Below are 23,025 nucleotides of genomic sequence, written 5' to 3' on the forward strand. Positions count from 1 at the left end.
TTGGACCTGCAGAGACAATTTTCTGTCTTAGGCTGTAGTATCCATTACGAAGCGCAAATACGAAATTCCGATAAATAATGTCGCTAAAATCATCAAAATACCGAATATCGGGAGGTACCGATATTTAGGGTCTATACGAACAACTGGGCCTGCAGAGACAATTTTCTGTCTTAGGCTGTAGTATCCATTTCGAATTTCAAATATCAAATTTGAAGAAATTCCAGTGAATAATGTTGCTAAAATCATCAAAATACCGAATATCGGGAGGTACCCTTTTATGTGGGAGCTATACGAAGACGTGAACCTACATGACCCATTTTCAATAGAAAAAGTTCTGCCGACATAATATACACATGAGTAAAATTTTATCAATCTACTTCATTTCGTTCGGAAGCTAGATTGATTTTCACAGATGGACAGACGAACGGACATCGCTTAATCGACATAGAATTTTATGCTGACCAAGAATTTGTGGGGTCTAAAATGTATATTTCCAGGTGTTACAAACGGAATGACAAACTTAATATACCCTCCATACTAGGCTGGATTCGGTCGTAAATTCACTCCATTTGGGCTGATATTAGCCATTTGGTACACAATAAACATTAAATCGGATAAAGATTTATATGGGAGCTATATCAAAATCTGAACCGATCTCGCTAAATTTAGGCAGAAGTATTTCTGAGCTGCATTTGATATATTTCTGCCAATATCGTTGTTAAGAAGTGGAGGAGAAATTTAACAAATCTGATGAAGAATATATTTGGGAGCTATCGCTATATCTGAACCGATTTCGATCAAATTTTACAGACTTCTTTCTAGGCCAAGTTTGGTAGAATGTACCAAATTCCATCCTATTGGGACTAATATTACACATATGGTGCGTCGAGCAAAGATATATATGGGAGCTATATCTAAATTTTGACCGATTATCTCCAATTTCATTTGGGTTTGTCCTTGGATCAAACGAATGCTTTATGCAAAGTTTCATCTTAATTGGGTGATTAATGCGACCTGTACTTTGTTGACAAAAATGCATGGACAGACGGACGGACATGCATAGATCGAATCAGAATGCGATTCTATGCAGATCATCAAAAGGAAATTTTTTTAGACGTAATGGTAGCATGCTACACAGGAACCAATACCCAAGGACCGCTTTCGCATTACTTCGGGGTACAGTTCACTGACTGGTCTATGCCTTCATATTTTATATACTCCCCCATCCACATTTTTCATGCTATGATTAGGGGTTCGCTTGTTGTCTTCACTCGTATAGAGTTTTCTACGTCATTATATCTTGGATATAAATTGCATATTTCATCCATTGTTGTTTTGATTCCAGCATTTCTGTTATTGTTTCAAATTTAGGGGAACACAATTCTATATGGTATTCTCTATTTATACTAATTTTTTTTATTACAAAAATTTCGGCGTTTTAAAAATGATTGTCAGCTTCTTATTGACGGGCTGGCATGTAGTTTATAGCAGCGATGCTCAAGAAAAAATATCTCTTTCCAGTCAAATTTCTCTTTGCTTATTTAAATCAAGAACAAAACAGTGTTAAGTCATTATTCATACAATATTTTTTATCCATTTGCTTTATAAATTATTTTGTCAAACATATACATTTAAAAACAATTAAATGAACTCGTAAAATATAAAGAAATACAGAATTTTAATTTTCTCTTAAATTATCTCTTTTTTCGGCTCATGTTCTAGAACACGGTTTACTTTCCCTGTAAATTTAACATTTCACTAGTTTCGCCATTAAAAATGTAAAAAAAAAACCAAACATTTAACTTTGTTTTAACTCAATAATCTCAAACATCCATCCCTGGATGATAGTAGAGTTTTCATATATGCTGAGAGCATGCCACCAATCCAATTGAGAGCAGAGACGACTTGTTGATGACTATTGTTGTGTTGTGTGTGGGGTTTTTCGATATTCACTGAACAGTGCGAGCGTGCGAGAGTCGTTGACGGCCGTCCAACGGTCTCGGTGTGCTAATAATTGTGCTCTCTGTTGGGGAGAAGTGAATACCACAACTCTCATCGGAGGTGAGCTTACATTTGTTGTTGCTGCTATTGTTAGTTGTGCTTGTGTTTGCATTTGTTGTTGTTGTTGCTGCTGCTCAGTTTGATTTGTGATTTTCACATTTCATTAATGGACGGGGCAACACAAAAACAACTTCGATTTTTAGTTAATTCTTGGCTCTCGCATGGAGTAGAAGTGTTGTGTGGATGGATACTCGTCGTCTCGCGGTCTTCTTTTGGTTTCTGCTTCTGCTTCTTCTTCTTTGTGTTATTGTGTGATTATCGCCGTCGTTGCCGTTTTACAACAAAAAGAAAAAATAGTTTGGTTTGTGTGCTCATTTGTTGTTTGCTCGCTCGTTCGCTCATTGAATATCTTCGGTTGGTGTGTTGGCTGGTACTGGCGGCTAGTTACAGTTTAGCAACGTTATTTGGATGGTGATGATGATGATGAGGTGTTGTTGTTGGTGTTCTTGTTGTGTGGATCACATGAAGTCTGAATAACGTTGTCATCCATCGTCGTCATTTGTCGTTGTTGTTGTTAGTGTGAATATTAGTTGTTGCTTTATTTTGTGTGATTAATTTTTGTTGTTTGTATTTCAAAGCAGACCAAGAAAGAAAAATAAAGAGCAAAAGTAAATTAAACAAAAAAAGACCAAGAAAAATCATGATGATGGTGATCATGATTGGTATGGCCGACCATGCTACTCAGAGTAAATAGAGAAGAGATAGAGAGATAGTGAGAGGGGAAAATTGTAAGTGCCTGAGATTGCTTGCTTATTGTGGTAGTGGAGCTAAGCTCTGCTCTTTTTTTTTGTCAGCCGTTCTCCCCACCAATACTTATCGACAACGGTAACAGCAGCAGCAGCAACAACAACAACAATACTCATTTATCCGTAAATAAAAATAGGAAGAAGAAGACTGCAGTGCAATTGTATCTAACTAAAATTTTAAATAAAACTCAGCAGAGTGGCTGACGAACGGATTCGATTTTTTTTTGTATTGAGAAGTTTAAAAAAATGCCGATACGAAGATGTTGGCAAAACATAAGTGAAATAAAAACAAAAGCATGAGTAATGGAATGTAAATGAATTATGGAATGAGAAATAAAACGTGATTTAATAAAAAATAAAGAAACAAACAAAAACACGTGTGATAAAAGAGCAACAAAAAAAGGAACTGAGAAAAAATATTTGTTTGTGTTTTAGAAAAAGTAGAAGAAAAACAAAGTAAACAAAAAATAAAATAAAAAACAGCAAAGCAAAGCCACTGTGATAACAACAATTTTCGCTGCAAGAAATGCCGCCAAAAAAAGATCCAAACGTCCACAATAACAGCAACAACAACAGCGAAACAGTAACCCAATCAACAGAGACCACCACAACAAGTGGCGCTGCCTCCAATACAACAACAAATAATTCTGCCGTTGCTGCTGCCACCGCCAACTCCCCCAATATGTCGGAAAATACGGCAGCCGAGCAGCGTACCGTTGCCTTCCATGCCAATGCCAAACTATGCCGTTTGGTACGCAAATGTCCCTGGATGTACGATCGCAACCATCAAAATTATGCCAAGAAACATATTTTGGACAAGTCATGGTGTAAAATTGCCCGGGAATGTAATGATTCGGGTAAGTGTTAAATGGAACTTGGGGGGGGGGGGGGGGGGTAGTGAATTTTCCCCAAATTAGATGATATGGTAACTCTGTAATGGTGTTACAGACGGATGGACGGACGAATGAACGACAGTCAGTGTCCATGAAAGAGTAGGGGTGAAGAGAGAAGAGTATTTTTTGTTGCCGCATAAATTTTTAAGAGTAATCTGAGGAGAAAGAAAGAGAGAGATAGAGAGAGACGTTAATGATGTTTATCTGTTGCGGACAGCAGTGTTGCCACAACACATTCAAATACTGAATTTTCATAGATTTATTTGACGTAAAAAGGGGTAAATCGTTGAAAATAATCTCGACTAATCACAAAACTTGACTAAATGTGAATTTTTGCCTAGAGTTTTTTTGAAATAATTTCTCTATATTTTGTTGACTTTCATTTTGGTCACTTTTGTCAATTATTATTTTGGTTTAACCAAAGATTAGTAAAAGCTTACTTTTTTTTGAAATTTTTTTTCAGTGGTAGGTTTTTTTTATCCTGATTCTGGTAAACAATTTTTTTTGGGGGACGGACCCATGACCCCAGATTTTTGAAGGCCCGTGCTAAACCCGGATCCACTTACCCGATATAGACAATATAGGTATCGCTGGAAAGCTTATAAAAATACCTATCCAACATTTTGGTCAGCTATAACTTGGCATCAAATTTGTTGACCCACATAATGGGTCCTTGATCGACTTTTTGGGAGTTTTATAAAAAATCCGGGTGCAAAAAATCGATCATTTGACTATAACATCCTAACCGCTTTAAATAACCCCATCATGTGATCACTTGTTGGTATTTTTTATAGGCTTTCAAACGATATCGGGTAAAAACTCTGGGGTACCGGGTTCGTCCCCCAAGAAAAAAATTGTTTCCCGGAATCAGGTTACAAAATACATACCGTTGGAAAAAAATTTTATTCTGAAGAAATTAATCAAAAATTTGGTCCGTTTAAAGTTAGGTCGTATATTTTTGGACGATTTTAATTGAAATCAAAGATGTCTTTTTATTTATTTTTAATTAAGTAAATAAAAAAATAAAAATATAGATCGATTTTGGTTTTGGTTGAATTTTTTAGATGATTTTTATTTTGGTCGGTTTTTTTTTAAAAAATATTTTTTTAAACAATTTTTTCGGTTGGATCGAGCGAGTAATGTGTTATTAGGTCACCTATGAATGGGCCTTTGTTTTGGAAGGATTTCCCGTTTTTTAGCCCCAAATTTTTTGGTCTGGTCAGTTCTCATTTTGTCACTTGTATATTTTTTTGACGTGCTTTTTCATGTTTTTTTGATTACCAATAGAAACAATTGTTTTTTTTTCTGCGAATAAATCAAAATTTTTGTCCCTCTTAACTTTGGTCGAATATTTTTGGGCGGATTTTATTTTGGTTGAAAATTACTTTTTGAGTACTATTATTTTTTCCAAACAAAAATACAACGAATTTTGATTTTCAATCAATTTTTTAGAAAAGTTTTTCAATTTTTTTGATTTTGGTCGGTTTAAAAAAATAGCTAATTTTTCCTAGTTTTTTTACGGATTAGCAATAATTTCTCTGCCTTACTAGTACTATTACACTTTTTCTAGTACAAATATACAACACATTTTGATTTTAACCGAACATTTGAGGCTGGGTCTTTTATTTTGGTCGGTTTTTATAGAAATATTTTTCAGGTTTTTTTTTCCTTTGTTTTCCACCGATTAACATTAATTCCTCTACTTTTCGGTCAGAAACGCTGGAAATTGACATAAACTTGAAAAATGTTGGAATGTTCGAAATTACTTTTTTTTTGGTCGAGTTTCTTTTGGCTGTATTTATTACTTATATTTTATCTTGTGTTTTTTTTGCACCAATTATTAATGATAGAAACAAAACTTATTGTGCAAAATAAGCAAAATTTTTATGCTTTTTAATTTTGGTCGAATATATTGGAACGATTTTTATTTTGGTCGGATTTTTTTGGATTTTATTTTTTTCCAAACGAAAAATAAACACCAAAGAGTCAATCATTGTGCAAAATAAGCCAATTTTTGTCCACTATAATTTTGGTCGAATTGGGTCGAAACTATTGGGACGATTTTATTTTGGTCGGAAATAATTTTTTTGACATCTTATTTTTTTCAAACAAAACAAAAAAAACACAAAAAGGCCAATTGATCGATTTTGGCTATGGTGGAACAAATTTAAGACGTTATTATTTTGGGCACTTTTTATTTTTATCAATAATTCCTTCATTTTTCGGTTGGAAAGCTGGAAGCTAAATAAGCTAAATTTTTATCCTTTTTAATTTTGGTCGAATATATATGGAGAAGATTTTATTTTGGTCGGAAATTTTTTTTCCCAAACGAAAAATAAACACCAAAGTGTCAATCATTGTGCAAAATAGGCAGAATTTTTGTCTATTATAATTTTGGTCGAATATATTGGAACGATTTTAGTTTGGTCGGAAATTATTTTTTTTTTCGGTATTTTATTTTTTCAAACGATTTTGTCTATGGTCGAATAAATTTAAGACATTATTTTGGTCGGTTTTTATTTTTATCAATAATTCCTTAATTTTTCGATTGGTGACGGTGGAAGCTAAAGCGAACTTTTCGAAGCGTATATCCACAAAAAAGGACAAAATATTCGCATTACATTTTTTGGTCGATTTTCATTTTGGAGGCACCTACATACTATTTTTCTTGCGTTCTTACCCGTGAAAAATTATGTCAGCAATAGAATTATTTTTTATTCTGCAAAACATGAAGTATTTTGTTCATTTTAATTTTGGTCGAATATTTTTGATTGGTTTTATTTTGGTCCGAAATTTTAAAAATTTTGACTTTGGTCGAACATATTCAATTCGTTATTATTTTGGTCATAAATTCTCTCAGTTTTCTTCACTTTACTTGGCGGAAAATATTTTTGGTCGAGTTTGATTTTGGTCGTTTTTATCTTTTTAATGCCTATTAAGTATCAAGCACAACGCTTTTGGTTTTCTCAAAACTTTTGGTCAGTTTTGAATTTGGTCGACATTTTTTGGCCGGATTATTGGTCGGTTTTTATTTAGAACACGCACTAAAGCATAAGTCCAACATTTTCATTTTTATCAAAATTTTTGATACGATTTAGAATTTGGTCGGATTTTTTTTTGGCCGGTATGAAGACGTGCGTCGATTTGAATAAGTCCTACAAAAATAAGGTTACTTCAATCAATCAAAAAAAAACTACATTTTTTTTGAAAATTTGTAAATTTTGTGATTTTTTTTTAATTTTTGGTCGGTTCTGCTGCTGAAACACATTTATAGTGATCGGTATCTTATTTTGGTCGAAAAAAATTATCAGTTTTTTAAACGTTGAGCAAATTAATTTGCAACCTATTTTTCAAATTTCTATGAATAATATCCTACTCGTGAACAAAGTTGGGTCTTTTCCCCATAGTTCTTTAACATTTATTTTGTTACTTTTATCAGCGGTGCTCAAAACCGTGTTCTAGAACATGAAGAGAAAAAAGAGATAATTGAAGAGAAAATTAAAATTCTGTTTTTCTTTATATTTTACGGTTCTATTTAATTGTTTTTAAACACGAATGTTTGCCAAAATAATTTATAAAACAAATGGATAAAAAATATTTGTATAAATAATGATTTAACACTGTTTTGTTCTTGATTTAAATAAGCAAAGAGAAATTTGACTGAAAAGAGATATTTTTTCTTGAGCACCCCTGCTTTTATATTTTGTTTACATTCTCTCTCTCTCTCTCTCTCTCTCTTAGATTTCCAATAAGCATTGTTATTTGAAATGATATTCATTTCTTTCTTTGTGGTCATTCCCCGTTTTCTTGTTTTAATTTCATCAATGTTTCCTTTCTCTCCGCCTCTCTCCATCACTTCATCACACACCAATAGGTTATTTTTTTGTTATTCCTTCATTGCTCCGATTTCTTCATCATCTTTCGTTGTTTCTTTTGTTTCGTTCTTTTGCTTGGTGGTATTATACCAAAGTCTGGTCGCAATGTGATAATGATTCATAGCATTGCGTTGCGTGCCTGTCCCTGTCTGAGAGATATACACAAGAGTGATGATGTGTGTGCGTTTTGTTTTTTTTTTTTGTGGGAGAGAGGAAAAATGTGAGAGTGGGATCGATTGTGAGCAAGGCAACGCAAGAACAGGTTTGATTATTTACATACGATTACCAGTTGATTGTTGTTACATTTGATGACGTATGGATGGCAATTTAGCTGACTGGCGTTATCATAAAAAGAGAGCATCGGGTTTAAAGAGTACTTGTGGGGCGACTTCTATTATTTGGCGAGCATATGCAGATAGTTATGGTGAAATTAGTTAAATGTTACGGTATGATACGCTATGGGACTAGAGACTATATGTAGCAGACTAAAAGACGACTTACGGAGATCTTTTTTGGACCGATCCTGTGTATAGAAAATCTCCAAGGGGTCCAATACATATTTTTTATGTTGGCGACCAAAAAGGTGTCTTCTGTATAAAGAAGATCTCCCAGAGGTCTATGAGGTCTTCTCCGTACAAGAAACCTAGCAGGAGACTTATCTGTATTGAAGACATTCCAGAATTCATCTCTTCACAGAAGATTTTAAAAGACGCCTGCCCTGTATAGATGAGATATCCAAGAGGCCTTCCCTATACAGAAGAATTTCTATCTATTGGAGACCTCACAGAGGACTTCTTTTTATAGAAAACTTCCCAGAGGTTTCCTGTGGGTAAAATATACCCAGAGGCCTTTTGGACAGAGACCACCTTGGGAGATCTTTATGGAAGAGAGCATCCTGAGGCCTTCTTCGTAGAGAAGACTTTATGAGGGTCCAAGAGAAAACTTCCCAGAGGTTTCCCTTGTGTAAAATATACCCAGAGGCCTTTTGGACAGAGACCACCTTGGGGGATCTTTAAGAAAGAGAGCATTCTGAGGCCTTCTTAGTACAGAAGGCTTTATGGGGGTCCAAGAGGATATTTCGAATGATTTTTTTTGCCTTTTTTAAGACCTCCAAGAGTCCTTATAACTATTGAAGGCCTCGACCAAAAACCCCAACAGAGAACATTTCTGCACAGAAGACCTGCCAGAGTTCGTGTCTCCATAGAAGATTTTCCAGACGCCTGTTCTGGATAGAAGAGATCTCCAAGAGGCCTTCTCTGTACAGCAGAGGGTTTCACTCAGTAGGAGACCTCACAGAGGCCTTCTTTTATAGAAAACTTCCCAGAGGTTTCCTCTGTGTAAAACAAACCCCAGAGGTTTTTTCTCTTAGACGACTTTTTGGCAGAGAGTACCTTGGGAGATCTTTTAAGGAAGGGAGCATTCTGAGGCCTTCTTTGTACAGAAGACTTCATGAGGGTCCAAGAGGACCCTTAGAATTGCTTTTTTACCTTTTTAAGACCTCCAAGGGGCTTTCTAGCCATTGAAGACCTCGGATGCTTCTTCCTCACTCTCTCTCTCTCTGTAAGAGACTTCTAAAACTTCTTCTACACAGAGAAGACCTCTTGAAGGTCGTTTCGACAGAGAGCCCCGAGGTCTTCTTAAGAGAACTCACAGAATAGAAGACATTTTGAAGGTCCAAGAGGACCAACAGATTTAAATATTTGTTCCTTCTTGTTATGACCTTTAAGAAGTTTTCCGGTCCCTTTCTTCTCTTTCTGAAAGACCTCCAAGAGTCCTTATATAAAAGGGAGAACTCTTCAAGGTATTTTAGACAGAGGTCTTCTCTACACAGAGAAAACCTCTTGAAGGTCGTTTAGAGTGCCCTGAGTTCTTCCCAAGAGGACTCAAAGAATAGAAGACATTTTGAAGGTCCAAGAGGACCAACAGAATTAAATCTTTTTTGCCTTCTTGTTATGACTTTCAAGAGGTATTCTGGTCCCCTTTCTTCTCTCTCTGAAAGACCTCCAAGAGTTGTTCTATAAAAGGGAGATCTCTTAAAGGTCTTTTAAACAGAGGTCTTCTCGGAAGGACCACTTTCATTTTCCATTTTTAAAAACTTACTAATTTTCTCTCTCTTCTTTCCAGTTGCCTCCTGCAAGGAGCGATGGCGCAACATTCGTGCCGCCTTTGCCCGTTCCATAAATATTTACAAAACTCACAGTGGTCCGAATCGCATCAAACCCTACTATCTACACAAGGAGCTTTCGTTTCTGGTCAAACCAATGATGGAGGGTCGCGACAAGTCGGAAGAGACCCATGACATTTCGGAGAACAGTGTGCAAAAGGAAGAATTCACCGAGGGCGAAGAGGAAGAAGATGATGTCGACTTTGAAGATGATGATCAACAGCCAGATGCGGATTACGACGATGGCCTGCAGGACAATAGCAGCATTGATATAAAATCTGCCTTTGAGGCCCTAAATCCCGACATAACCATACAAACTGAGGGTAAATTGCACAAGACGCTGAAGGACTATCAGAACAGTCAAAAACGTGAAAACCAACACCACCACCTCAATGGCAATGATTATGACAATAATTCGGGAATATATGAAAGTCATGGTGACTTCTCGACCAGTGATGCTGAACATGAGTTCCATGATGGTCGATTTGATGATACAATGTCTCAGACAACTGAAACTGATCGCCGACTGATGTCGAATCATCATGGCAATCCATTGAAACGGCCCATGCATTTGGAAACGGAGACGTATGAAATGAAGAGATTAAAATTCAATTCAATACCCTTGGGGACAAGTGAGGCAGATTTGCGTTTCCTCGAGGCTTTGTTGCCCGACATGGCTTTGATGAACACCCGGCAGAAAATTATATTCAAAAGGAAAATTTATCAAACCCTGGAGGAGGTGTTTGAAAATGTCAATGATTTTCCAAATCTCAACAGTGATATGCAGCAGCATCAGCAGCAGAATGCTAGTGGTATATCCATCGCCAGGCAAGGTGGTGGTGGCATGGGAGGAGGATCACTAACAACGACCATTATGAATAATGGCGGAGGGCACAATTTAAATAATTCCAACTCCAGCACCACCACTACCACCATGCAGGGCGGGTCCCAGGTCAAGCAAACGGTGTTGACAGTCAACTCCTCGACGGCTCGAAATCTGATCAACAACATTGCCAATTTGAATGAGGCCGAGTTGCAAAAGGTCAACGGTTTTCTGCAGTCCTCATTGCGTAGCGTCAACATAAGTGTGAATTCCAATCACAACAACAATGCCAACAACAGCAACAATAACACTCTCAACCACAATACAACAAATATTACCACCACACGTCTGAGTAATGGCACCTCAGCCACCATAATACCGGCCAGTAGTGCAGCCGCCCGTCTCCTGCAGTCCACACCGAAAATCACCATAACTAAGGTGACATGTCCACCACCGGCATCGCTGCGTAACATGACCATGGTGAATAAGGCAACATCACCCAATACCGGTACCGTTTCAACGACCATACATCATAACCCGGCGGCACCCATTATGACATCGAATGTTCACTCAACCACATCTTCCAGTACACCAGCCGGGGGCGCCGCCCAGCTGAATGGCGGCCAACAACAAAATGCATCGACCACAGTCACCAGTATCACTACCACCAACGGCACCACCACACCATCAACCTCCTCGGGATCATGGACTCAAATAATGCCAATTGCCATTAAAGATGAAATCGAAGATGTGGACATCGATTGACCCAAATTGCAGCAGGTCAAGGCAGGGGGGAAGGCCGGCGATATGCCAGAAGATGATGGATTAAGTTTAGAAACGTCACCACCACCACGTATATTTGTAAAAAAGATAGGTTATCTTAAGTGATGTGTTAGGAAAGGGTTTTTCTGTGGATTTTAAATTTTAAAAAATAGTTTTAGTTAAAATTTCCAATTTCCAGAACCATAACCAAGTGACCTTATATTGGAGAGATTTAGTGAGCATAGCTTTTTACGAAAGTCCTTTTAGAGCCTAATATGTATAGCTGTAATATAGAAGCCTTCGAAGGTTTTTTTGGCCAGAAAAATATATAAAGTTCCTCAAAACATGGAGAACCTGATAAAAATCTTCTCTGTGGGTGAAGGTATTTTTTGGATCTAGAAGTCTTCCAGATAGTAGCATTTAGAAGGATTCCTTGTAAAAGGCCATTTTAGAGGTCTTCAGGATACAGGATGTCTTTTTTGAGGTTTTCTATATTCAAGATAATTTCTAGAAATCATGATAAGGCCTCTAAAAATTACGGACTCTTATAAAGATATCCAGCATATAAATAAAGGCTTCCATTACACAGAAAAAACTCATAGGGGCTTCTAAACAAACAATACCGTTCAGAGTTCTCCTAGGCATAAAGTACATCGAAGAGGCTTTCTGGAGATTGAATAACATCCCCAAATATGCTAGATTTAGAAAATGTTCTAGACACCTTCTATATTCTGAAAACTTTCTAAATGCTTTCTTTGACCTTTGCCGATGACCCTCTAGAACATCTAAACGCTTTCCATTCTTAGAATACTTTCCAGATGACTTTTAGTTAAAGAAACCTTTAAGACAAAGAAAGGAATGCTCTCCTCGCATAAACTTTCTATACATGTAGAAGTCTTCTAGATGTACTTGTTAGACATAAAATACCTGGTATATGTTTAGAAGACATTCTATTCCCAGAAGATCTGTGGTGGTCTCCTGTACCCTAAAAACTTTTTAGAGGCATTTTGTTCAGAGGAAGTCCTTTAGAGATCTTCTAGACATTCTGTGCACCGAACATATATTAGAGGAATTCTAGATAAAGAAGACTTTGCAGAAGCTTTCTAAAGGAAGTAGACCATCTACATGTATTGTCGAGTTAGAGGACATTTTAGACATATTTTTCCCAGGAAACCTTTTATGGACCTTCTATGTCTAGAAGACCTTCTTAAGGCCTTCCATGCTAAGAAGACTCTCTAGAATTTCTAAAAGCCTCATATTTCTAAAATAACTTCTCAAGAACTTAGAGTTCCTCTACTCGGGATCTTTTGTACCATGAATAGCCTTGAACCCCAAAATACATAACACATTCTTTCCACACTTCGATAAAGTTGTAGAAGTCTTCCAGAGAAAACCATCTACATGCATTGTAGATTTAGAAAATCTTTTAGACATATTTTTTCCCCAATGAGACTTTCTATGGGCCTTCTATGCCTAGAAGACCTTTTTAAAGCCTTCCATACCAAGAAAACCATCTAGAACTTCTAAAAGCCTTCTATTTCTAGAATAACTTCTCAAGAACTCGAAGAAGCTCTTCTTAGGATCTTTTGGATCATGAATAGCATTGAAATTTAAATACATAACACATTTTTTCCACACTTTGAAGAACTTGTATAAGACACCATCTAAATGCTTTCTCTGTCCAAAATATTCTCCAGAGGCATACTATACACCAAAGAAATTCTACAGACCTTCTCTGTCGAGAAGACCTTCAAGAGGCCTTTTAAATAGAAGAGCTCTTCTGGGCATTTCGACACTTCTGGGAGCATTCAGGACACAGAATTCTCTGCAGAGGCTGACTATTCATAAAATAACTCGAAGAGACTTCTTTATATAGAAAATCTTCTAGATGTAGACCAGGCATGGAAGATCTTTTAACTGTGTGTAGACCAGGCATGGAAGACCTTTTAACTGTGATCTATATTTAGAAGGCCTTTTAAAGGTATTCTTTACACAGAGAACCTTCTAGAGACCTTCTATTCCCAGAAGAGCTTCTAGGGGTCTCCTATACTGTAAATAACTTCTAGAGGTCTTCTATAACAAGAAGACCTTTAAGAGGCCTTTTGGTTAGAGGAGAACTTCTAGAGATCTTTTGGAAAATAAAGAGCTGCTTAGGCATTCTCGACACAGAATAATTTTGCTAGATTACCGTGTTGAATTCTTCTAAATTCCGAAAAACTTCCACAGTTATTCCAGACATAGTAAACCTTTCAGACGCGTCCTGTATTTAGGAAACCGTTTAGAGTTCTTTCTTTATATGAAGAAGACCTTCTGGATGCCTTCTCTGCCAATAATACATTTTAGAAGCCTTTTGAGTGGAGGATATCTTCAAAAATCTGCTTCACAATTAAGACCTTCAAGGGGTTTTCTGGACAGAGAAACTTCTTTTAGAGACTTTCTGTGGAATGGAAGATCTTGCAGAATTCTTCTAAACCTTGAAAATCTTTTAAGGGTTCTCTAGGCATAGAAGGCTTTCAAAGGGTCTTGTCTGACCTTCTAGGGGTTTCCTATATACCAAAAACTTCTAGAGAACTTGTTTGCCGAAAAAAACCTTCCTGAGTCTTGTTAGTCAAGGGAGTTCTTCTTCAGCCATTTTGATCACAGAATATCTCTTGGAGAGTTTCTACAAATTGAAGACCTCTTCTGGGGTTCCTCTAGTTATAGATGCTTTCCAAAGATTTTCTTTGCACAGATGATCTTTTCAAATGATGGAATTCTTTTATATCGTGAGAGGATCTTAGAAAGATCTTCTATGCAATGAAGAATTTCTGTGGAATGGAAGATCTTGTATAATCCTTCTAAACCTTAAAAACCTTCTAGGGGTTCTCTAGCCATAGGAGGCCAGAAAAACTTCTAGAGGAGCTCTGGCCAAAAAAACTTCTAGAGGTTTGAGGTGTTCTTCTACAAATCTGCTGGATTATGAAGACCTTGTAGGGGCATTTTGGGCACAGAATACCTCTTAGAAATTTTCTATTAAAGACCCCTTCTGGGGTCTATAGTTGGCTTTCCAAAGATGTTTCTTTGGTTTTGGCTTTCCAAGGTCACAAGAATAGTTTATTAACATATCCCCTTCTTCAAATTTATATAATTAGTCAGTTCAATAGTTATTTACAAAGAGATATCCCCCTTCTTTCCTTGGGAATTTCCTCAAAGTAAAAATCTCAAAAAAAAAAAGAGGTCTTCGAATATCCATTTTCTCCGGTTAATATTTTTTCAATGGGAAAAATAAACCAATTCCCTAATGCTGACAAAAATACCAGACAGAATGTCATTTAGATGAAAAAAATTCCTTTTTGTAACAACTTGGTCTTAGTTTTGTCTTTCCAAGGTCACAATAATAGTTTATTAACATATCCCCTTCTTCAAATTTATATAATCACTCAATTCAATATTTATTTACAAAGATTTATCACTCTTCTTTCCTTGGGAATTCCCTCAAAGTATAAATCTCAAATGGTGAATATTTCCGGTGAAAATTTTTTCAATGGGAAAAATAAAACAATTCCCCAATGCTGACAATAATACCAGGCAGTCGGAGACATAACACCCTCTAATCATCCCTTCGCCTTTACCTTTAGTTTAAGTCTTTTTTTATTTGGCTTTTAAGTTTTAATTAGGGTTTAAGTTTTAATTTTAACTTAATTTTCATTTTATTTTTCTCTTTTTTTATTAAACTGCATGAAAGGTTTACAGACTTGCAGCAATTTACAAACAACTCCAACAACTTTACAAAAGTACTTGTTACCCCAAATATTTATACGATAACCCATAAAACTCCCTATTATTCTTTGCTTCTAATCTGTAATATCCCCTTTTTCTAAAAAAGGGTTTCATTTCATTTAAAATTAGTTTGCCTTTTTTAATGTAAATCTTTACTTTTATATTCATTGTGTTTTTAAATTTTATATTTATCTCTCTTTTAATTTTAATTTAGTTTTTTTTTTAATTTGTTTATGTTTTATTTAAACGATTTCTTTTTGTAAGATTTAAGTTTTACTATTCTTAGAGTTTACAATATTTAAATTGTAGCTCTAGATCTTTTTGTCCAACCAATCCAAATACAACATTGTTTTGTTAAGTACTTAATTTGTAAGTAAATTTATTATTAATATTAATATTACTAATTTTTTTACTTTTTATAACACACCTTATTTTGGTAATTAAGTATTTGTTGTAATTGTTTTATTAATAATAAAAAATATATAATATATTTAAAGAATTTTGAAAGGACTAAAAATGACATCTCGCATGGGCTCAGTAACTCCACACCATGGCCTTTATTGCGAATAGAGGAAAATCTCTCAAGATTTGGAAAATATTTTTTATAGTATTAAAAAACTTCAAAATGTGTTCTATTCCATGGATCCTCTTGAGACGACCTAGGGGTTCTCTGTCGAAACGACCTTAAATATATCTTCCCTGTATAGAAGAAGTTTTAGAAGTCTCTTACACAGAGAGAGAGAAAAAAAGAAGCTTTCGAAGTCTTCAATAGTTAGAAGGCCTATTGAAGGTCTTAAAAAGGCAAAAAAGCCATTCTAGGTTCCTCTTGGACATTCATAAAGGCTTAAGAAGAAGACCTCATGATGTCCTCTTCTTTAAAAAAGCTTTCGAAGTTGTCAATAGCTAGAAAGCCTCTTGGAGGTCTTAAAAAGGCAAAAAAAATCATTCTAGGGTCCTCTTGGACCTTCATAAAGGCTGAAGAAGAAGACCTCATGATGCCCTCTTCTTTAAAGATATCCCAAGGCGCTCTCTGCCCAAAAGACGTTCAAGAGAAAATACCTCTGGGGTGTTTTTTATGCAGAGAAAATCTCTGTAAAGTTTCCAATGAAGAGAAGAGCTCATTGAGGCCATAGAGAACCTCTATTGTACAGAAAAGGCGTCTTAGAAGTTTCTTCTATGCAGAGCAGACATCTTGGAAACTTTCTATGAAGACATAAACTCTGGAAGGTCTTCTACAGGGTGAGATGAAAAAATTTGCAACCAACTTCAGACTGTAATTTCTAAGCCACTAGTTCGACAGCTGTTAAAATTTTTCCAGTGATAGCTCATTATATTTTTTACAAGCGTACAAAAGCATTTTGGTGAGAATTTTCCGGAAACAAATTGTTACTCGTGATGGAATTCAAGCGTGATGGTGTGATTTCTTTACATTTGGCTGGAAAACCACGAGTGGTCATCGTTAGAGCTCTACAGCATTTAAATGTGAATAAATATTTTTTTGTAATCATAGTAATTTTGTATATAGCGCCTAAAAGTATGCTTCATTCTTATGCACTGTTTCTATTCTTATTTCAACATGGATCATTTTTCACCACATTTTCGTATACATCCAAAAAGTATGGTAAATATTTGACATATTTTATGAACTCATATCAGCATTTTCCAAGGGCAGAGTTGTTAATTTTTGGTCGGACGTTGGAATAAAGGCGATGCTGAAATTGTTAAATTGAACTTAGATCTGGATGTCATATTGAATGAAAAGGCCAGATCGCAAGTAGGTACACTTGCGATATTACATTTGTACTTTTCCTTTTCAGATTCCTCGTCCGGAAATGGTTTCAGTGGATACGCCAGAAAATTTTCTCATTGGGCTTACTATCCAATCTGAGTTAGTCTAAACCGCAAAGCTTCAGATTCATGGGATTGAGATAAAATGCCGTAGCGGATGAAGAGTTCACGACCATCCAGTGCAAGTAGTTGTTGCAGTACCCAGTTATTAATCTACCTATTTATCTTTTGTTTTTCTTTTTTCAGGTACTACCATACTTCATTGTTGCTTGATTTCATTGCTGCCAAACTCTTAGACACGAAACTTTCCTCTTTCGACTCACTAATTTTTGAAAAACAATGTTTCCGGATCTCAGATTAAGAACCTGGATGAATGCCACATATCGAATAAAAGAACCACTAGCGTAGCTATCTCACATATAACCAGTAATCTCAACTGACGCCAATCTCTATTAACAAGTTTTAATAAAAATATTTATTTTTCAGTCACTTTACCTCCTGAGGGATCTTTTAGTTGAGGACTTTACAATTTTGGGACTATTGAAACGCAGTATTCGGGACCTCCAGTATTAATTGAAAAACAAAACCTCACCGAAATGGATTCAGAAACGAAAATTTATTACCTCAAAGCTTTAGAATTCAGTTGTGACTATCGAATTACAGTGACCAGTGCAGCAAGTCCAAAACTATAACTTAACGTTTTCATTTTTGTCTTAAGCAAATACAATTTTAACTGGTCGACGCGGGTCATTTTGCAAGTCCTCCGCAAGTGTATTATCTTCTTTGTATATTTATTTTTTATACCCTCCGCCATACATTGTATGGAGGGTATATTAAGTTCGTAATTTCGTTTGTAACTCATCGAAATAATATTTTTAGGCATAACAAAGTATTGATCCTGATCGCGTAGAATTTTAAGACGATTTAACAGTGATTGTTTAAGTAACAATACTTTCCAAGACTACGCAAGAGGAGGAACAATAAAGGAAACTATAATGGATAATAAACGGGCCATCAGACAATCAGGTCTATTTACACATACACACACGCCACCCAGTGCGAATTGTTATATCTGTCCCCGTTCATTGATTTTTAATGATTCGATGCGGTACATTCCTCATCGGCAACAAACTCCAACTGTAATTATCACAAAGCTTCAAGATTTTAGAATTTAGATCTAATTATCGAATGGCAGTGACCAATGGTAATGACCAGTCCAGAAAATTCACACTCACCAGCCATGTTAAGTAGTTACAGCTTTTTCCCATTATCTATTTTACTATTTATCAACTTTTTATTTTCTTTCTTATTTCAGGTACTCCTCATGGTTATGTTCCAAAATTACAAAGTTACAACACCCGACACTCATAAGCCCATTGAAAGCCTGTTGAACGTACGAGAGAGCTGTCACGGAGATAAGGCTTTTAAGGGCATTTTTCTAATTGGGAGTGAAAGTCCTTGAAGAAAATTTTATGGATGCACAATCTTTGAATATGTTCGGAGTTTTCCGGATAACAAAATATGGAGATGATTATACGAGAGTGCTGTTATGAATAGATCTTGACGATTTTTTTTTTCCGGGAGTCGAGGTTTTTTTCAGAGGTTTTAGTGATTTTCTTTGGAGAAAATGTTATGGGTAGAAAATTTGAGAACGTGTCGGCTTCTGTCTTTGGAAGATCTTAGATCTACATATTGAAGGCCGTTAAGAGATTGTTATCATCAAAATCATTTGAAAATGTAATTTCTTAGCAGAATATTTTTTTAGGAATCTTCAAATTACCATAAAATGTCTTCTTCAAATAATATACTGCTTCCAATAATATAAAGGTACCCGGGGAACTTTAACACATATTTTCCATAGAAAAAAATGCCATGTAAACTTTCAAAACCAAAAACCACTGACCAAGAAACGTCCCTCCCTGGGCTCCCGCGTCCAGTCTCAATAAGAAACCCGCTGAAATTAATTAGTAAAAGAAACGCAATGTATCACAAAGCTCGAAGATACTTGTATTTGGATCTAGATGTTATATCGAATGAGGAGGCCACCAAGCCTCTGGTAAATCTATCGGAAGCTGAGACCTTGTCCAGTATTAAGCTAGACTTCAGCTGCACAAGGTAAGTTCGGGGAGAAAGGAAACCAAAATTTTAATTCAATTTATTAATTGTTTAATATTTTTTACAGAAGACTCCGCACCCAAGGGAGCCCGTTGTGTGGAAATCATCAAAGACAGTCTTCTAGATGTCCCTGCTATACATAACATGACTAGTCTATATTTAGAAGACCTTCTATTTCCAGATGATATGTGGGAGTGGTCCTACAATCTAAAAACTTTTTAAAGGCATTTTCTTCAGAGGAAGTCCTTTTATGAACTTCTAGACATTCTGGGCACCGAACATCTATTAGAGGAATTCTAGCTAAAGAAGACTAAAGAAGAACCTTTCTAAATGTATTGTAGATTTAGAAAACATATCTTTAGACACATCTTTTTCTCCAGGAGACATTCTATGGACATTCTATGCCTACAAGACCTCCTTAAGGCCATCAACTTTAAGAAGATCCTCTAGAATTTCTATAAGCCTTCTGTTTTTAAAATAACTTCTCAAGAATTTAGAGGTCTTCTTTGGATTTCTTGGGCCATCAGTAGACTTGGGGTTTGAAATGTTGTCATTACTTTCAAGAATTTGTAGAAAGAAGTCTTGTAGAGACTTTATAAACATAAAATACCTTATGGAGTTCTTGTACACACAGAATACCATCTAGATGTTTTATATTCCCAAAAGACCTTCCAGAGGTCCATTATAAACCAACCTTCTGGGTCTCCTAGAGGACCTTCTAGAGGCTTTTTGAACAGAGGAACTCAGCTGGGCATTAAGATCATTCTAGAAACATGCTGGCCACAGAATAGTTGGCGAAAAATAATTTATAGAAGTCTTCTAAATTTTGACAATCTTCTGTTGTGGTCTATATTCAGGAGGCATTTTAGAGTTTTTTTTTTTCTTTGAGAGCGCTTCTATTCCCAGAAGAACTTCTAGAGGTCTTCTATAACAAGAAGACGTTCTAGAGGTCTTTTGGTCATAGGAGAACTTCTAGAGATCTTTTTGGGTAATAAAGAGCTGCTTGGAGGCATCGACACAGAATACTATTGTAGAGACTTTCTATGAATATATTACCTTGTATAAGTCTCACAAATTTAGAAAACCTTCTAAAGGCACTCTTGTCATGGTAGACCTTTTAGACATGATTTATATTCAGGAGAAGACTTTGTGGATCCTTCGCTTAGATTTCGAAGAACTTCTGGATACCTTCTCTTTCAAGTATACATTCTAGAGGCCTTTTGGTCTTCAAGAAATTTCCTTCACAATTAATTGAGGTTTTCCGGAGAGAGAATACTTTTTAGGGACTTTCTGTGTAATCCTTATAAAACCTTGAAAATCTTTAGGGGTTCTCTAAATATAGAATGCCTTTGAAAGGTCTTGTTTCACCTTCTAGCGGAGAAACGTCTAAAGGCCTTCTAAAGGCTTGTTAGGCAAAGGAACTGTACTATAGATTAGAGGGAGGGATTGCGAGGGATTTCAATGGCAAGCCCTAGGTCTTTTAGCGTGGATTTTTAGAAAACAATATTTTCAGAGAAAGCCAAGGTTTCCCAATAGGGATTTTTTGTCCAAATGTGGATTTTTGAACGATTTAAGATTTTTTTAATAATTATCTAGAGATAAATAGTTAAAAATAAAAAAAAAACAATTTTTTAATATTTTGCGTATATATATGAATATATATAATAAAGTTTTTATTTATTTCATATGATTATTGTTTTGTTTTTTTTAATTTTTATAATTGATATATAAATATATATGTATAGATAAAAAATGTATGTTCGTTGTTTTTGTGGTCAGGCATACATCATCGATTGTTATAAGTAAATATAAGTAATAATAAGTATTATTATAATAAAATATATATGATAATTGTTTAGAGATGAAATTAAAGTATAAGTAAGTTTATAAGTAGAGTATATATAATAAAAACTGTATAATTACTTTAAATAGTTTACAAGGTTTAAGGTTTGAAAATACGTTTTAAATCGATTAAAATAATATACACATATCCATTGTTTGTTTGTTTTTTTGTTGGTAGTTAAATGCAAAGTTAAAGCACAATTTTAGTTTTTTTTTTGTTTTGGGAAGATAAATTAATTTTTTAAGGCAAACTTTAAAAATGAATTTATTTTTATGGCTTTTTCTTTGTTAAAATAAAATAAAAAAGGTGTTAAAAAAATAAAATATAAATTAGAACAAATTTACAAAATTAAGTACAAATTATTTTGAATCGGTAACAAAATAATACAATTTTGAAAAAAATAAGAAAAAAAATTAAAACAAAATGAAAAAAATAAATAGTAATTTAAAAAATTGAAAAATAATTTAAAAATTACAAATTTTCCAATTAAAAATATTTAAAAATTAGAAAATATTTGTTTTTAATAAAATTTCTCCAACAAATTAATTTATTTATACACAATAATTGCACTTTTTTATTTATTATATATTTTTCTTCATACAATTAAAAACGTTTCTTTCTTTTTTTATATAATTTTAAATGCTTTTAAGTTTTCCCCAAAATATATATTTTTGTTATATATTTTTAAATATATATAAATTATATTTTTAAGCCATTTGTTTTAAGAATTAAGAAAAATAAAACTTGGTTTTATTTCTTATATTTTTGTTTTAAGGTTTAAGCAATGGCAAGAATTATTTTTTTTCAATAATTTTTTAATATTTTAAAAATTAATTTTTAATTGTTTTTACAATGTTTATGAAATTTATATTTTTAAAATTAAAAATAATTGTATATTTTTTGATTTACTTTCTAAGTAAATATTTAATTAAATAATAATAATAAGAAAACAAAAATTTATATTTATTAACATTAAAAACTAAAACTTAACGTTTTCATATTTTTTTTTCTTAAGCAAATACAATTTTAACTGGTCCCAAAGGTAACTGTTTCATGTAATTCCAGGCATCGACACGGGTCATTTTGGCCGTCGAACAGCCATTGATGCTAAGAATCTCATCACCGTTGCGCACTTGATTGGTTTTCTTGGCAGCACCGCCTAAAGGTAGGCAACAAACAAATAAAACTCATTAAAAATTGTCCAAATAATCAATTTTTTGTTGCAGAAAAATAAAAACATACCCATGAACACCTTTTTCACCACCAAAGGTCGGTTACCCAGGGGCGAATCGAAGCCACCCTCAATGGAGAAACCCAAACCACAGCTGTCTTTGATGATTTCCACACAACGGGCACCCTTGGGTGTGGATTCTTCTAAAAAACAGAAAAAATTATTAAATTTTTAAATATTTTTCACCTCCTTCCCCAGCCAACTCACCCTGTGCCCTAATTTCCGCCTGCAAGGCATTGCGTGTCTCCTGGGCCCTCTCCAACAATTCACTGGTGGAAATCTTACTAACATCCGGTCTAGACAGCTGACGTCTAGCTCTAATACTGGCCAAGGTCTCAGCTTCCGATAGACTCACCGGCGGCTGGGGACTGCTGCGACTACTCGAACTTGTGCTGGATGGTGTGTGTCGACTTGTCGGACTTGTGGCCTCCTCATTCGATATAACATCCAGATCCAAATCCAAAGATCTTGAAGCTTTGTGATAGTTGCGTTTCTTTTCGTAATCAATTTCAGTGGGTTTCTCGTTCAGACTGGACAAGGAGCCCAGGGAGGAACGTTTCTTGGTCAGTGGCTTGACAATCACCGATTCGGAACGTGTTACCACCAAGACAACTTCGGGACGAGGAGTCTGAAAATAGAGAAAGGAAGAGAAAATTGGATTAAAATTTGCTTCCAAAGGACTAAAGGGAGGAGAAAACCTCTAAGGGTCCTTCGATAAATGGAAGAGCCTCTAAGCTGTCTTTTATGGAAGATATTGTAGGTCTCCAAAGAATAGAAATCTATATATCCCTTAAATATCAGAAAAATATTAGCATCAATGTTGGTAAAAAAAGCGAAAATATTTCCTAAAAACCAAAAGCACATTTCATGGTTAATGTGAGTTTATGCCAAATTCTCCCATTAAACATTATTTTAGAAGAATGATGTTGAGGACAAAAATATTCTTCATCGAATTTCACTTTAAG

At 35.0% G+C, this 23,025-nt stretch overlaps 2 protein-coding genes across 11 annotated transcripts in view; one reads left to right on the forward strand and one right to left on the reverse strand.

Annotated features, from left to right (window-relative positions):
• The first annotated feature begins 1,977 nt into the window (after positions 1-1,977).
• On the forward strand, positions 1,978-15,466 carry LOC105262276 (probable serine/threonine-protein kinase ndrD). 7 transcript variants are annotated; one of them, XR_009343833.1, is made up of 4 exons: positions 2,078-2,431; positions 2,640-3,664; positions 9,700-11,706; positions 11,767-15,466. XR_009343833.1 is itself a non-coding variant. In XM_059129458.1 (4 exons), the coding sequence occupies exons 3-4, from the start codon at positions 3,334-3,336 to the stop codon at positions 11,325-11,327; spliced, it is 1,959 nt and encodes a 652-aa protein (XP_058985441.1). In that variant the 5' UTR covers positions 2,078-2,431; positions 2,640-2,789; positions 2,945-3,333; the 3' UTR covers positions 11,328-15,466. The 7 variants fall into 7 exon arrangements, 6 of the variants coding, with proteins under 6 accessions (XP_058985442.1, XP_058985441.1, XP_058985439.1 ...); XM_059129458.1 differs by having other exon boundaries at positions 2,640-2,789; positions 2,945-3,664; positions 9,700-15,466; XM_059129459.1 differs by lacking the exon at positions 2,078-2,431 and adding an exon at positions 1,978-2,061 and having other exon boundaries at positions 2,945-3,664; positions 9,700-15,466.
• Positions 15,467-21,482: 6,016 nt separating this feature from the next.
• LOC101890223 (pro-interleukin-16) overlaps positions 21,483-23,025 on the reverse strand; it is a 354,063-nt gene continuing 352,520 nt past the window's right edge. The window contains exons 5-7 of one of the 4 annotated variants that reach the window (XM_059129496.1): positions 22,268-22,688; positions 22,072-22,200; positions 21,483-21,988 (exon numbers count right to left, since the gene is read on the reverse strand). In XM_059129496.1, coding sequence (XP_058985479.1) covers positions 21,840-21,988; positions 22,072-22,200; positions 22,268-22,688 — 699 coding nt within the window. In that variant the 3' untranslated portion in view covers positions 21,483-21,839. Of the gene's footprint in view, positions 21,989-22,071; positions 22,204-22,267; positions 22,689-23,025 lie in introns of all 4 variants that reach the window. The other 3 variants (XM_059129495.1, XM_059129497.1, XM_059129498.1) reach the window with 3 other exon arrangements.

Source organism: Musca domestica, unplaced genomic scaffold, assembly GCF_030504385.1.
Source record: "Musca domestica strain aabys unplaced genomic scaffold, Musca_domestica.polishedcontigs.V.1.1 61, whole genome shotgun sequence".
Lineage (NCBI taxonomy): Eukaryota > Metazoa > Arthropoda > Insecta > Diptera > Muscidae > Musca > Musca domestica.